General features: G+C 39.8%; 1 protein-coding gene across 1 annotated transcript in view; it reads left to right on the top strand.

Moving 5' to 3' along the window:
* LOC126426591 (putative sodium-dependent multivitamin transporter) overlaps positions 1 to 17,650 on the top strand; it is a 103,106-nt gene that overhangs the window by 70,807 nt on the left and 14,649 nt on the right. The window contains exons 9-10 of the mRNA XM_050088485.1: positions 7,568 to 7,719; positions 14,381 to 14,576. Of these exons, the coding sequence (XP_049944442.1) occupies positions 7,568 to 7,719; positions 14,381 to 14,576 (348 nt within the window). The remainder of the gene's footprint in view (positions 1 to 7,567; positions 7,720 to 14,380; positions 14,577 to 17,650) is intronic.

The following is a 17,650-nucleotide window of genomic DNA, read 5'->3' as shown; positions in this document are numbered from 1 at the left end:
TGTATTCAGAGCTAATATAAGAAGATCAACAGAATGACTACAAAATAATCCACCTGCAGAACAAAGTTACTCAGAATTACCCTTAATCTCTAGATTCTAATATGGCAGATTAGTGCAGTAGATTTAAGCTCTACAAATAAAAGTTTGACCTTTTATTAGAAAAACATTTAATGGCAACAAGATCAAATTTATCCCTTCAAGACAGAGCTTCACCATTAATGGAGCAACTCTCATTCTGGTATTCATGCTGATCTTTTTGGAACAAACCCACACTCAAATGGTGAACTTTTTTCTTGATCATTGATTAGTTTTTTTGATAATGTTGTTGCGAGGATTATAACAATTATTGGAATAATAAATTTAATAAAAACTCTTGTAGATAGCTTAAGCTTTCTGATTGGAAGTCAAATGTACTATTTATACTAGAAAAACAATTATCTACCTCATCAATAAATATAAATGTGTAAGAATAATCATACTATGTCTACGAAGTGTCAATATCATGCTGCTGCTTCAAATCCAAAGTGGTGTCTTGGTGAGAAATGATTTAATGAGTGTCGAAGTAGACTTGTTGTTAAGAAAATTGTTCCAATAATTACGTGGAGACCATGGAACCCTGTTGCAACACAGAATGTTGATCCATATACTGCATCTGCAATAGTGAAAGGTGCTTCTAAATATTTGTAAGCTTGAAGTATTGTGAAATATAATCCTAATAATACTGTAAAAAATAATCCTTGTAATGCTTGAGTGTGATTAGATTCTATTAAACTATGATGTGCTCATGTTACGGTTGCTCCTGAGGCTAAAAGAATGGCTGTATTAAGTAATGGAATTTGTATAGGATTAAAAGGTTGAATTCCTACACTGTGAAGCCTTCTGTGTGGGAATGACCAGCAACGAACTGTCCATTTGCATGAACGGACACAGGCAGACAGTGTTTGTTGGTAAAGAGGATCACCCTGTGGCCAAACATGCCTTGGTGCACGGCGAGCACATCTTGGCACAGTGTTACTCCGTCCGGGTTATCTGGATACTTCCCACTGACACCAACCTATCAGAACTCTGGAGATGGGAACTTGCCCTTCAATATATTCTCTCTTCTCGTTACCCACCAGGCCTCAACCTCCGCTAATTTCAAGTTGCCGCCCCTCGTACATCACCTGTCATTCAACAACATCTTTGCCTCTGTACTTCAGCCTCGACTGACATCTCTGCCCAACCTCTTTGAATTTACATATGTCTGCCTGTGTCTGTATATATGTGCAGATGGATGTGTGTGTGTATGTGTGTGTGTGTGTGTGCGAGTGTATACCTGTCCTTTTTTCCCCCTAAGGTAAGCCTTTCCGCTCCTGGGATTGGAATGACTCCTTACCCTCTCCCTTAAAACCCACATCCTTTCGTCTTTCCCTCTCCTTCCCTCTTTCCTGATGAAACAACCTTGGGTTGCAAAATCTTGAAATTTGTGTGTTTTTATTGGGTCTATTTACCAGCACTTTCTCGTTTGGTAAGTCACAGCATCTTTGTTTTTGATATATATTTTTCCCACGTGGAATGTGTGTGTGTGTGTGTGTGTGTGTGTGCGCACGCACCTACTTGAGGGTTAATAAAAATTGCTCTTAATCCTAACTGTGATATGCAGTGTTAAAAAAAGTACTTTGATCTTTGTGTTCTTGCCGAGGAATCAGACTGGAGTTAGTTACTCTCTTGAAAAGACATTCAACAAGCTTCCATTTAGTATGAAGTTGGAAGTGAGACTTCCTATGAATTCAAAACAGATAGAAAAGTGGTAAATATTGCACAGTAATCTGTTCCACAATGTTGATACTCTCCTTTATGCCACTCTTTATTTGTGCCACTTTTCCTTTGTTTGTTCCTACTGCACACTCTGGTCTGAGGATTGGAATCCACAATGGATGCAAAAGGGGTCATTTGACACTTCCTGGAATGTGGGGGTACCGAATTGCCATGCACTTTGTTCCCAAGAAATAATGCATTTTCTTTGGCATGGTAGTGATTTCAACATTGTTCTGCATTGGTGCCTGCTGCAGAATTTTACAGAAAACTGCCAAAACATATTCCCCAAACTATTCTATCCCTTCTTCATACACTCCTTATTGAGCTCCAGAAAGTAACCATTCTAACACATCTGTTTAAGAATTCTGGTATCTATTCCCAGCATAAATGAATGTGGGTGCAGTGTACCTGCCCAGCAGCAGTCACCAATTCTGACAAGGATACCTTCTACTGCTGATAAATTGGTTAGTCACAACAGTAATTTACCATATGTGTGTGGAAAAAGAATATATGTCTTGTCTTGATGAGGTCACATTCTGTTCTACAATAGCAGAATGATTGTAGTAGACTCTGAAGAACCGCCTTGCTATACTGTAGGTGTGCTCATATGCACTTTCATCTGTGAGCCCACATGCATCGAACTGAAAGAGAAAATACCACTTTCTGCACTAGATGGCGGTGTGGGGGGGGGGGGGGGGGGGTGATAAAGTGTGAAAAAGCAAGATGGGAAAGATCCCCACTTCAAGAAATGATATCTTCTCAAAGTCCATGAGGTGCAACAAAGCACAACATGCTGTCATATAATTATGAATTCAGCAGCCTAGTTGGCAGGGCTGCACTATTATGTGGTTCTGGTGGTGGTGGTGGTGGTGGTATCGGAGAGGGGGGGGTTAGGGTGATTGGAGGGGGGGGGAGGGGGAAGCTCACCTTGGGTCAATAGGCTGTTAAGAGTAGGTTGCAGTTGTTGTGTGAGGCTGCCCACATTCACCTTGTTGAATGCTGGCCTGGTTGACACACTACCCAGACAACGCCAATTATAGCTTTCAAACCACATTTTATTAAACTTTAATTATGCCAATCAACTTAAAAAATGGAAGACATTAAAATAATGCAATGAAATCTACTAACAAATCATCATCATCATCAGTTATCTGCTATATTAGCAGGTCCTTTGCCTCTCCATTTTCTGTGATCCATTGCTTCCTTCTTAAGGCTGCTGTATGTTGTACCGTCCATCATGTCATCCAGTATCTGGAATCTCTTCTTCCTCGTTTCCTTTTCCCTTCTACATAACCTTCTAAAACTGTTTTTATAAATCCGTCCCTCTTTCTTAATATGTCCCCAATCCAATTTCTTTTTCTTCTCTTTATTACATCTAGTAACTGTCTTTTCTCTCCCGCTCTTCTCAGTACCTCTTCATTTTTTACTCTGTCCATCCAACATATACATTCCATCCTCTGCCATGTCCTGATCTCAAAAGCCTCCAGCTTTTCTCTGTCTTTCTTCCTCATAGTCCATGTTTCATCGCCATATAGAGGAACACTCCATACAAGACATTTTATGAGTCTCTTCCTGAGTTCTCTGTCCAGACCACTGCAGAAAATTCTCCTTTTATTATGAAATGCCTCTTTTTGCCATTGCCATCCTTCTTTTAATTTCTGTGGTTCACTTCCATTCAGTGTCTACCCTTCTTCCAAGATACTTAAAATTTTGCGCCTGTTTTCTCCATTCAGCATAATTTTTATTTCCTTATTTCTTCCTAGTGCCAATACTTTTGTTTTATTTGTGTTATTTTTCATTCTATATTTTTTTCCATTTGTTTCAATGGTGTCCACCAAATCCTGTAATTCTTTTTCCCCTGTGGCTAGAAGGACCATGTCATCAGCAAACCTCAAACACCCTACTCTTCTTCCTCCAATTTCTACATCTGTGTCATCTAATGAGCATTGGTCAATCATATTTTCCAAGTAGAGGTTGAAAAGAGTAGGTGATGGACAGCATCCTTGTCTTACTCCTTCTCCTAGTCCGATCCAGATTTTACTTTCTCCTCTCACTTTAATTGAAACTTTTTGATTAAGATATAATGAGTTTACAAGTCTTCTGGTTTTCCAGTCCACTCTCTTTTCCCTCATTATAGTCGCCAGCTCGTCCCAAACCACATTGTCAAATGCCTTTTCTAGATCAATGAAGCACATTCATAGGTCTCTTCCTTTTTCAATAAACCTTTCTCCCAAGATTCGTAGGAGCCCTATTGCATCTCTGGTGCCTGTATTCCATCTAAAGCCAAACTGCTGCTTGCCAAGATTCTCCTCCATTACTTTTTCAAGTCTTTTATTAATTATTCTTAACACCACTTTGGCTGCATGTGAAATGAGGCTGATTGTCCTGTGCTCACTGCATTTCTTGGTTCCATGTTTTTTCGGGAATGGAATCATTACTGTTGTTAGAAAGTCCTCAGGCCATTCACCACTGTCATATATTTTATTACATAATCTCAATATTTCTCTTATTACATCTTGGTTCGAGCATTTTAGTATTTCTCCTGGTATCATATCTGTACCTACCGCTTTGTCATTTTTCATTGCAGCTATGGCAGACTTTACTACTTCCATTATGATGATTGGTCCTTTCTCGTCCTCACTTACACTGTTGTGTGATTCAAGTTCCAGAGTTTCTGGTTTGCTATTTGTGTCATATAGCTCTTTTAGATATTCTTCCCATCTCTGGAGGACATCGTCACAATCTTTGTACACTACCTCTTCGTCTTTACTCAAAATTTCCATAGTAGCACTTCCTGCTCTGTTTTGTTCCCATGTCATAGTCTTTACTCTGTTGTATAGTAAGTCATATCTTCTCTTCCTGTCCAGTTCTTCAACTTCATCATATTCCTCTTTTAACCATTTTTTCCTAGCCTGCTCTGTTTGTCTTCGCAGTTCATTATTTAACCTTCGGTATATCTTTCTAGCATTTTCAGTGCCCTCGTTTTTCAATTTTCTTCTCTCCTCCATCTTGGAAATCGCTTCTTGTGTGACATGGTTTTTTCGACCTTTTCCCTTTTACATATCCTATATTTTGCTGTCCGGCTTTAATGATTCCTTCTTTCAGCATATTCCAGTACTTGTTGGCATTATCAGGTGGTTCTTTGTCTCATAATGTGTTTAGAAACTCCCAAGACAGCATTTCTGTAATTTGTTCCTTGTTGTATCTTATCTTCTCTAGATCCCACTTCTTCACCATGGTCGCCTTCTTCAGTTTTTTCATTCTTATTTCTATTTCTGCCATAAGTAAGTTGTGGTCACTATTAATATCTGCACCTGGTAATGTGTGCACCTTCTTGATTCAATTCCTGTATATTTCTTCTACCAGTAGAAAATCGATTTGGTTTCTATATTTATCCCCTGGTGATTTCCAAGTGTAGAGCCTCCTCCTATGGTTCTAGAACCATGTGTTTGCCGCTATCAGCTTCCGTTCCCTGTAGAAGTCAATTAGCCATTCACCTCTATCATTTCTCTTTCCAAGACCTTGACTGCCTACTATGTTTCCCTCTTTCCCTTTTCCCACAATGGCGTTCCAGTCTCCCATTACTATTTTGCAGCATTTTTTATTTTCATCCATTATTCTCTCTATTACATTGTATCTTTCCTCTACAATTTGGTCATCATGTTCTGAAGTTGGCATATACACCTGGACAATTAGTAAACCTTTTTGTGCTCCTTTCAGACTTACACCATTAACACGGTCATTTGCATAATCTACATATTCCACACATTTAGCCAATTCCTTTGTCATAATCATTCCTACTCCATTAATTCCTTTTACTTCTCCTCCTGAGTAGTACAACACATATTCATCTGACTGCAACTCTCCATGTCCATTCCATCTTACCTCAGCAACTCCTACAAGGTCCATATGATTCTTTTCCATATCTCTTTTAAGGTTTTCTAGTTTTCCTGCTTGTAGCAGAGTTCTAACATTCCAGGTATCAATTCTCGTTTTGATATTTTGCCTCATTTCTAGTTGTTCCCCCCCCCACCCCCCCACCCCCCCTCCACCCCCCCACCCCCCCCACCCCCCATCCTGGAGATCCGAATGGGGGACTATTTTACCTCCGGACACTGATTTAACATAAGAGGACGCCATTTTAGCGCATAAAATGGAGACTGCATTATGCAGGGAAGACAATCTGTGGTGGTATTCCGTTGCCTTCTGCAGTTCTGGAGGCCACCCCTAACATGGAATACAGATGCCTTTTGCAGCCACACACTCTGGGTCAGACACTGCATAGGTTGGAAAATGAAAGACCCCTAGTCCTCGAAACCTAATAGCTTCGGGGTCGGAAAAGAACAAGAGCTGGCCGAGGGTGGCCAGATAGGAAAAATAAAAGTGAGGAGCCTGGCATAAGTAAGTGGAAGCAATGTTAGGACTCAGCTTGGGGCCCTGTGGTCACCAGCCATGTAATCGCTAGGTGTGACTCCCTGAGGAGTCACATACATACGTATATTACAACTAGGACAGTGTTGTAATTGTCATTAGTTGAATTAGCATGCTTAAACTGATTATTTATTTAGGTTTCCATTACAGGTGCTTGTAATTTTTGACAGTGGCTAGTTTTGAATGCTTGCATTCATTCTCAAACAACTGCCTACATTCAAATGTCTAACTAAGCATAATTCCAATGATCTATTCAAAAGACTCTTATCAATTGAATTAGGCTTAGTTAAACATTTGGAATGAAGGCAGTTGTTTGAAAATGAATGTAAGTGTGTGAAATCAGTCACCATCAAAAATTATGTGCAACTGTGATAATAGTTTAAATAAACTTAGTTGCTGGTTCTCTATACCAACATAAAGTTGGAACTGCATAACCACACTTCAACTCTCGAGCTGCCTTGCCTATGTATAAAGTCCGCCAAACACAAATGACATTGTTTTGCACTGTTCCATTGTTGTTTCACAGTTGTGAGGCTATACCAATTCCTTCGTTTTTGCTTCAGATAGATTGGTGATAAATTGTGTTGTCATATGTCCAAGTGATCAGCAGTAACATAAAATAAACAGCGAGGTAGGTAACAAAAAAAATTTATGCGTCGCGCATGAAAGTGACACAGATTGAGGTAGCAGCACGACCCCCTAATGAAGCTGTTCCCTACGAGTTAATTAGTAATAAAATAATTGGTTGGTTGGGATCTGATGCAGCTGTATACCGTGGGTCATTACTGAGAAGTAAAACCTATCTGTGGAAACGGAGTGACATAATGAAAGTTTATTTCATTATTGTTTAGTTAAGCAATCCTCTAGCAAGGTTATGTAAGTTTATTTTAAGGTTGTGTAATCAAAATAAGATTAAACAATGATTTTGCTCACATATCTTAACCACAGTATCATAAAGACCACTACTCTTTACAAGTGTACAAAATATAGCGTGTGCCGGCTTGTGTTACAAAAAATGGTGAGCCCACTGGATGGTTAAGTTCACTTCCTGTTGCTTCACTTTTAAGGGTAGTAATCAGTGACGTTTTTCCTCGTTACTTTTCTTAACAATCGACACGAATTTCCCAAATGCTTTGGTATCAAAAACGGCAATATTAGTCTTGCTCAGATTGCATAAATATCTACAGATGCCCACGAGGCTTTCTCATCCTTCAGTTCTTTCTGCTCACCGTCAACTGAAAGAGCGACGTGAACTTTTCTCAGATCCCTGCAGACTCTTTTGACTATTTTTCAGCCCCTCTTCCCACTGAACGCCTACTGCTACGTGACGGTGTTGCAGGGAGCCATAACGGGCCTGGCCACGGGGCTCGCCTTCTCCATGTGGGTCGGCTTCGGCGTCCCCCGGCCGGACGCAGTGAGGCTGCCCACCAGGACGGACGGCTGTGACTTCAACGTTACGGCCACACCGCCGCCGCCCACCCAGGACCCCAGGTCAGCCGCAGCATCTCCTCTCACATTTCCGCAGCATCATAAATTAACACTGTACTTTTGAGTGCTCAGGAGAGTTGTCAGTTCCATTATTCCACACGATACTTCAGTGACTGACCCAGTCATCTTCTCCAGTTGATGTGAGATGTACTGTTAAGTGTACCTGCTGCCTGGACTGTCACAAAATTCAATTTTTTTCCTCTTTTTCACACATTATATCACCTTTGCTATCACTTGCATGACAGTAAAATATTTAGTTTATAAGCTTGAAGGCACACATTCTTTTGATCCCTTTGGTGGAAGGTTTGGGTCATAAGTTGTTAGTTCCACACCTCATGGGTTCCATGCTACAGAGGAAAAACTTTGCTTATTGATATGTAATTTTTAATAGCACATAGAACCTGTTTTGGGGTCTAGATTCTTCTTCGTAAATCTCATTTCTTAGTAACATTATTGTGAAAAGGATAGTTGCTACTCACCATATAGCAGAGATACTGAGTTGCAGACAGGCACCAGAAAATGAGTGTTTGGCCAACAAGACCTCATTGGGCGCGCGTCCCCCTCCACACACAGACACACACACAAATGGGGCTCACTCATAGATGACAGCAGTCTCTGTCTGATGAGGCCACAAACCAAGTCAGGTCTCAGTAGCCAGAGACTGCAATTATCTTATGTTAATACATTCCACCCTGGATTTACCATTTTTTTAAAGAAAATCATACGAGGGCTATTCAGAAAGTAAGGTCCAATCAGTTGCAAAAAAGGAAACCACAGTGGAAGCCTGATGAAGTTTTGCACAGATGTGTAGGTCAGTGTCTCTAGTACATCTGTCGATCGCGCATCACATCGCTCTTCACAGTTCTGAGTGCACAGTGAGCATATAAAGATGCCCCAATTTGGAAGAGTGGGGGGGGGGGGGGGTGCACAGAGATTCCCAAAGATTCCACCTAATGACTTATTTTGTACTAATTGGTCTATTTTGTTGAGTAATGGAGGGAAGTTCCCAGATTATAGTTCCTTACATGGGTGCTGAAAGACATGTTTCCATGTTCTCATAGAATATGACTTTGTTTTTGACTTGGAAATATTTTTTTGTAAAGAATGATGTTAAAATTTGTGTCACACCACTATTTATAGCTGAGTTTGACTCCTAGCTCCTGCTGCACTGCTTCACATGTTTGTTTTACTGGGATGACACGATTTTGCCTGAAATACACATTCTCTTGGTGTTCCAGATATTTTGCTAGCCGGTATGTAGTGGGTGTTCTAAAGCCACCGTGTCCTGCTGTATGATTAAAATATCTTTGAATAACTGTTGCAATAAAAAGTCACACGTCTGTCTGTGGACACAATATGTAGAGTTGACTAAAAGAAATTGCAGGGCTCAGGTGCTAGAAATATTTCATTAACATAGTGAACAATAAATAGTTGAGAATAACACTCATCTTAAGTACATTGTTGTACTTGTTGTTCTTGCTTACTGTCTGGAAAAAAATGGGGTATGATTTTACCAAAAGGGTGTTTGGATATTGAAAATGTTTCAGAACAATATATCCTTCTCCTTCATGGTCTCAGTATACTAGCACAATTCATTCATCCAATAAAATAGTCAACAATGCATTTCTGTCATGTTCTCAGAATTATCTAATCAGGTATAAAATGAAATTCTAAAAAAAAAAAAAATCAGTTTTTCAGATTTGTTCACATGTAAACAATGTGTTTCACATGGGTGCAATGGAGAGAAGTTGCAGTTTCACATGTCTGATCATCGACACAGTTACAAAACGGGTTCCTTTCTCCACAGCTCACTGCCAACGACCTCCAGCTAGAGAAACATAAACCAAAGATACAAGATGGATTGTAGAGTATCACTCATATCGGTATTTGTTCACAAATGGAATGTGTATAATACTTTAATCAAATAGTAATTGAAGTTTTGTTAAGCTTGAATAATCAATTAGTGTCAGATGCAATAAATTTAAAATGGGGTCTTAACAGTTTTAAATATTGTTAAGACCAAAATTCTCTGCTGATAATTGATAAGGGGGGACATAATTTTTCACATATAGTTATCAGTATTTCATCCTGGAAACTCAAAATACAAAGGCATAGACTTTCAAAAATAAAGGAAAATAGTTAAATGTGACAGAAACATGGGTCCCCAAACTTCAAAATAATTCAATAAATTAAAACTAAGGAAATACACTTTGCTGGTGTTACAAAATATTATAATAACAAAAGATATATTACTTTATACATTAGTTCCAGCTGAATCACTATCCGATGTACTCCAGAACTACATAAGTGTAGGCTCATTGTACTGTGCCATTGTTACCAACTATGGGCATTGCAGTGAAGCCTTCCTCGTGTAGTGTCAGATCATGAGAGCACTGCTGCAGAATTACATCATCTAAAAGAAGTGTATTGAAATAGAGAAATAATTACTCAATATCTACTGATATCAGTAGGCCTGTATGGAAAATGGCATCCACAGTATTTCACTCACGTCAACAAAGATAAGCAATGTGGCTTGCAATGTTATAGATGATTGCTTCTCAGAAGGTCAAGTGTATGTAGCATATCTTACATGGGGCAGAGCAGTAGAACAGTTTAGGACAGGTTCACTGACACACCCAACAAAAACAGCTTAGAAAATCAGCTGTTGCTGAGCACTACCTCTGATATAATCTCAAGATGAAATGCTGTAAGGCCAGTGTCCTTGTGTAAACACAAAGTTTCTGGGACACTGTAATTAAGGATTCTAGCAATACAAAGAAGTCCAAAAGTTGTAGTAAACTGGAATGGAGGTATCAGTTTAAATAAGGCTGGGCACCTTGCCCACCAGGGGTGGTAAACACTGAAGGCATTTGCATTTCACGGAATATCAGTGCGGTCTCTGAAAAACAAAAGAGGATCACAGTGTGTAACTGGCACTGGGAATCAGCCTCAGCTCCGAATAACTGTGCGACGTAGACAGTGCTTCGGTCCAGTTGTAGGCCAGGCAGCAAGTATGCATAGTGACCCAGCTAGCAGCTCCCAAAGGTGACGACTGTGTCTGTTGTTGAAATATCATACAGGAATGTGCATTTCACAACTCAGCTGATCACCTGGAAGCACAGTGTCAAGAGCTTCACTGTCCACGGTGGTGTCGGCCTGCAGTAGTAGTGGGGCAGTGAGGAGGTTGTGGACAGTGGGTGCCAAAAGTCACCAGAGCAGGCATGGAGCAGCTACTGCCACATCTCGTACACTTTCTACCTTCCATAGCATATAGGACTTATATTCATAAATCTTTTTAATAAAATATCGAGTAACAGTTCAGCGATAACTTCAGCCTGGGATAATGTTAGCCACAGATAATGCAGTGTCAACACCACAACCTGCCTTCCTATGTTCTCACCTGGAACTCAAAGAGAAAATTAGTGAAGATCAGCTTTGCACTGCCTGTCTTAGTTAAGGCTGTAGATCACGAGTGTGTAAAAAGAGCACCGATGCTATTACACTGAACAATATAAGGATTGGTTCCAGTGTTTATCACCACATGTTCCCATTGCACACCTGGACATGCACAAAATGTGAACATATATTTTGTTATTTATTATTATTATTTGTTATTGCTGTTGTTGTGGCCATCAGTCCAGAGACTGGTTTGATGCAGCTCTCCATGCTACTCTAGCCTGTGCAAGACTCTCCATCTCTGAGTAAGTACTGCAATGTACATCCTACTGAATCTGCTTACTCTGTTCATGTCTTGGTCTCCCTCTATGATTCTTACAGCCCTCTTCCCTCCCACCCCCACTTCCCTCCAGTACAGAATTGGTGATCACCTGGTATCTCAGAATCTCTCCTACCAACCGATTCCTTCTTCTAGTCAGGTTGTGCCCCCCAACTGTATTTAGTACCTCCTCATTAGTTACACAATCTAGGCATTAAATTTTCAACATTCTTCTATAGCACCCCATTTCAGAGGCTTCTAGTCTCTTCATGTGTGAACTCTATCTTCCGAACATGGGTATGTACACTGATAAAAATAGCTTCAGAAATGACTTCCTAAAGCTTAAATTGATAATGTTAACATAATTTCTCTTCTTCAAAAACGCCTTAATTGCCATTGCCACTCTAAATTTTATGTCCTCTCTACTCCAGTCATCCTAAGTTATTTTGCTGCCCAAATAACAAAACTCGTCTACTGTTTCAAGTGTGTCATTTCCTAATTTAATTCCCATAGCATAACTTGGTTTAATTAAACTGTATCCAATTATCCTTGTTTTGCTTTAGTTGATGTTTATCTTATATCCTCCTCTCAAGACACTGTCCATAATTTTCAACTGCACTTCCAAGGCCTTTGCTGCCTCTGAGGGAATTACACTGTCATTGACAGACCTCAGAATTTTTATTTCTTCTCCTTGAACTTTAATGCCTACTCCAAATATTTCTTAGGTTTCCTTTTCTTCTTGCTCAATGTACAGATTGAATAACATTAGTAATAGGCCTACAACCCTGCCTCACTCACTCAATGACTGCTTTCCTCTGTTCCCTAAACTGTTATAACTTCCACATGGTGTAAATAGCCTCTTGCTCCCTGTATTTTACCCCTACTACCTTCAGGATTTAAGGAGAGCATTCCAGGCATGGCTGTCAAAACCTTTCTTAAGTCTACAAATACTGTAAATGTAGGGTTGCCTTTCCTTAATTTATCTTCTAAGATGAGTTGTAGGATCACTATTGCCTCATATTTTGCTGCATTTCTCCAGAATCTATACAAACTTGCCACCAGGTCAGCTTATACCAGTTCTTCCATTCTTCTGTAAAGAATTTGTTTTAGTATTTTACAACCATGACTTACTAAACTGATAGTCTGGTAATATTCACACACGTCAGCAACTGCTTTCATTCTAATCAATACTAACTTCTTGATTATTCTTAACATTTCTGCATATATGAGTACTTCAATACATTTTTACTGTTCCTAACAATTTATTGAAAAGTTATTAAAACACTGTGTACCTTCGACTTACAAGCAACTATTAATGAAATGCAATGTCTCATAAAATGAGATTAACGTAAAATCAGCAAAGAATATACAGAAAACATTCAAATATGGCTCATAATAGTGGAATGAAGCATCACCTGAGAATAAAAGGATGGAAGTATGAAAAAATGCAGACTGTATGGGGTAGTTTAGTAAACGGAAAAAGTAGCGTTCAATTAAAATTCCGTATTGGCAGTAGAAATGTTGGAACACGTGAGGCTATGCTGGCCCTATGACTTATCTTAGAGAACAGATTAAGGAAAGACAAGCTTGTGTTTCACAAAGTTGATTGGAATACTCTCTTTCAAATTCTGAAGGTGGCGGGAGTAAAATAAAGGGAGAGAAACGCTATTTACAATTTGTACAGAAACCAGATGACAGTTATAAGACTCAAGTGGCATGAAAGAGAAGCAGTGGTTGGGAAGGGACTGTGACAGGGTTGTAGCCTATCCCCAATGTTATTCAAAAATGGCTCTGAGCACTATGGGACTTAACTGCTGAGGTCATTAGTCCCCTAGAACTTAGAACTACTTACACTGAACTAACCTAAGGACATCACACACATCCATGCCCGAGGCAGGATTCGAACCTGCGACCGTAGCGGTCGCGCAGTTCCACACTGTAGCGCCTAGGACCGCTCGGCCACACTGGCCGGCCCCAATGTTATTCAATCTGTATATTGAGCAAGCAGTAAAGGAAGCAAAAGAAAAATTTGGAGTAGGAATTAAAATCCATGGAGGAGAAATAAAAACTTTGAGGTTTGCCGATGACATTGTAATTCTGTCAGAGACAGCAAAGGACCTGGAAGAGCAGCTGAATGGAATGGACAGTGTCTTGAAAGGATGATATAAGATGAACATCAACAAAAGCAAAACAAGGATAATGGAATGTAGTCGAATTAAATCAGGTGATGCTGAGGGAATTATATTAAGAAATAAGACACTTAAATTAGTAAAGGGGTTGTGCTATTTGGGTAGCAAAATAACTGATGATGGTCGAAGTAGAGAGGATATCAAATCTAGACTGGCAATGGCAAGAAAAGCGTTTCTGAAGAAGACAAATTTGTTAACATTTCGTATAGATTTAAGTGTCAGGAAGTCGTTTCTGAAAGTATTTGTATGGAGTGTAGAATTGTATGGAAGTGAAATGTGGATGATAAGTAGTTTAGACAAGAAGAGAATAGAAGTTTTCAAAATGTGGTGCTACAGAAGAATGCTCAAGATTAAATGGGTAGATAACATAACTAATGAGGAGGTATTGAACAGAATTGGGGAGAAAAGGAGTTTGTGGCACAACTTGACTAGAAGAAGAGATCGGTTGGTAGGACATGTTCTGAGGCATCAAGGGATCACCAATTTAGTATTGGAGGGCAGTGCGGAGGGTAAAAATCGTAGAGGGAGACCAAAAGATGAATACACTAAGCAGATTCAGAAGGATGTAGGTTGCAGTAGGTACTGAGAGATGAAGCGGTTTGCACAGGTTAGAGTAGCATGGAGAGCTGCATCAAACCAGTCTCTGGACTGAAGACCACAACAACAACATTGGCAGTTATATTGTGATGTCACATGCACACCACACCTGGGATCCACATGTTACACGTATGTACAATACGTATTATCCCCCACATTGCAGCGAGTACTTCTACCTGTACCGCGTGTCGTACCTGTGGGTCGTCGTGCTGGGATTCCTGCTGACACTCGTCGTGGGCGCCGTCGCGTCGTGGGTGGCGGGCATCGCCTGCAAGGGGGACCGCAGCGTGCCGCCGCCAGACCCCGACCTCTTCGTGCCGCCAGTCCGGAGGGCGCTGCTCGCGAGGAGAGGGCGCAGGGTGAGTGGCAGTGGTAACAATGGCAGCACTGTCTCCAGCTGAGCGATGCCCTGACAACTGATTAGGCAGTCAATTTCAGATATAATCTGTTTGGAGACACATTTAGTATTGGATTAAAAGCTGTTTTAGTGGTGGAGTTGATTATAAAGTGTTTCTGAAGTAAACCTCTTTCACTTGTAGATGAACTATTATGGGAACACAAAAACTTTTGTGATTTCAAATCACATCTTCAGGTGTACAAGATAGGAAATGTACAATGAACATTACGATAAACAGATAGCTATCCTAATAACCTATGCTGACGACAACCAATATGAAGTACTCACACATCAATGACATGTTTGAACCCAGATACAAAAAGGAGGGGGAGTCGACATCTCAAAGTAAAGTACTGTTACCCACAACAAGCGGGATGTAATTCAAATTGACAGGTTTAAAACTGAAATGTTAAATGTGCACCTACCTACAGTGAAAAGAGCAAAATAACAAAACAAGAAAAGTAAAAGCCCCAGTTAGATACATTGAACACCCCTGGTTATGAATCCTCACTTCATACTGGGAAGCTGCAGACAGCAATGCTTCAGCCTCCTCAGTGTGCCAGTGTGTTCATGTGTATCATGGAGGGCACAAGCATCACCATGCACATAGCAGGGAAAGCTACAAACATTTTTATGCAATCCAAATATTTTGGGAATATTTGAGGCCTCTGTTACACAGCATAATCATATAAATTATAAAATATGTCAGCAAAAAAATTGTAAAACCAAATAGACCAGAAACAACAAGCCCAGGATCAATAACCTAGCAAATATCACACTACATCTTTGAAAGGTGATCAAAGATAGACAGTATATTGTAACGTCGTAACTCCAGCTGATTGTTAAGGGTATGTTTGGGGTATAACTTTAGACTCTTCCACAGCGTTTAAGATTTGGTCCTTCACTTCTCTGTCTAAGACTTTTGAATTATTGACTACACCTGTTATGGAGTGGCCTGAATCACGTAAGCTGCTACTTAAAGTGGACTTTGAATTTCTCAGACTATCGTGTTCTCGAAACGTAATAGCAGACCCTCTGCCAGTCTGCCACACATACCTGGCAGGACAATTGTCACAACTGATGCAATATATACCAACAGTGTCGTACTTTTCACAGGCCACATACTATTTATTTACAAGTGTTTGACCAAGATTCTGTGGGATAAAGAACACCTGCTTTATCTCTTTTGTCCTTTACTTTATTATTAAACTTAATTTATTTAATTTTATTATTAAATTATAGAGTGTCCTTCTTGACTGCAGACTTATTTAGTCTAGTGGCTTAAATGGCTCTCAAGAGACCAATCTTGGTACTTAGTTTTAAAAAAAAGTCACATGAGCCATTCTGGTATGACCCCACTGGGGCCGATCTGACAACTCAGCTTCTGTGATGTAGCTACACAATATGCTCTATGACTTAATGGGCGCTGAGAGTCAGAAGAATGGCTCCACTATATATGCCGATCATTTGTCAAAGGTCGTCTCGCTCATCAGAGAGATTGAGCGTACAGGAAATGCCGTGTGTCATGCTGGATCACATATAGCAGTGTTGGGGTGACCGAAAAGCTCAATATTTGTGCAAACAAGGCAACTTAAGGTACAAGGAGAACCACCAAGAAACTGATAATAAAATGGGGAGCAAGTAAGAGCCTCACAAATTATATTTAGACATGGCAGAATGTAGTAAGGTACTGTTCCTCCACTTATTGTGATGTCACCCATTACATATACAGGGTATTATAGCATATTGTCACATATACCTATAGGAGCTAATATTGGTCAAAAATGGAATAAAAGATGTGTCCGGAAACCAGTATCTGTTGAGAAATGGCTCAATGTGTTCTCTCATTCCCATCTGTGTGTTACATAGAAGTATATACTACAGGCATGTGCTTACCATGCATTCTGATGCATTCTTCAGTGCTACTTCACAGTGAATAAGCATTCTTTCAGATATACGGAGCACCATTTGGATTGTGTTTTGTGCATTGGCCACAAGCTACTGCAACATCTTGACATTGTTGATGGGTCGGGCACACATCAATGTTGTTAAATATCCCCAGAGCCAGAAATCCAACGGATTCAGATTTGGTCAATGAGGGGACCATGGTACTGGACCTCCCCAGTCAATCCATTACCCTTGAACATTGCAGTGAGATACTGTTACACAATCTGTAGAAAATTGGGTGGTGACCTGTCATGCATAAAGCAGTCATCATTCTGTAATGGTAATGTTCTCCATTAGTGCTAATAATTTATTGTACAGAAAACTGATATGCGGCACCTGTTTAACTGTATCGTAAAGTCTACGGCCCTAAGAACCTTTCACTGACAATTCCCAGCCATACATTCATTCTGAAGTGATCCTGATGCCTTATCACTGTGATTGCTCAAGTATTGCATTGGTCCATACATGCATACTGTAGTAATTTACTATGGCATCTCTTGTGAATTCTGCCTCATCTGTAAATAAAATACAGTTTGAGAACTGCAGATTTTCAACAGCTCATGTCAGAACAAGTATTGATTTTTGGACATATCAAAATAAGTACTTTCCTTCTATTATTCACCAATACTAACTCGTGTAGGAATATATGACACTATATTTAAACACCCTGTATTTAATGTATAGGTTGTTTGTTTTGGTATAGAACAACTAAATAGCTCCAAAAAATGTGAATTGTATGAAAAAATGTTCCAGATAAAAAGTTAATATTTTCAAAGGGGGCATATATCTGTGCTGCCCACTAACTTGTCTCCCCACAATGCAGTGGTCAATTATTTATTTTCAAGTGGAAATCTTCATTTTATCGCAGATTTGGAGTCGATGCCAAAAAGTACCTAGGGTTTACCTGAAACTTTCTTTTCATTTGTGGTAGGTGGGGCAGTAATGAACAGATTTCAGATTCTCTGGCTTTTGCAATTAAGAACTGACTCATTTCATTCTACATTGCATTTGTGATAAAAGTGTAAACTTTCCTCTTCTGAACAGTTGTGCTTGTGTTCAAAACTTGATTGCACAGTAAAATTTTTTTGT

This window comes from Schistocerca serialis, chromosome 11, assembly GCF_023864345.2.
Source record: "Schistocerca serialis cubense isolate TAMUIC-IGC-003099 chromosome 11, iqSchSeri2.2, whole genome shotgun sequence".
In the NCBI taxonomy this organism is placed as follows: Eukaryota; Metazoa; Arthropoda; class Insecta; order Orthoptera; family Acrididae; genus Schistocerca; species Schistocerca serialis.
Note: the sequence above shows the minus strand (reverse complement) of the source record. Positions and strands in the feature narration are given on the sequence as shown.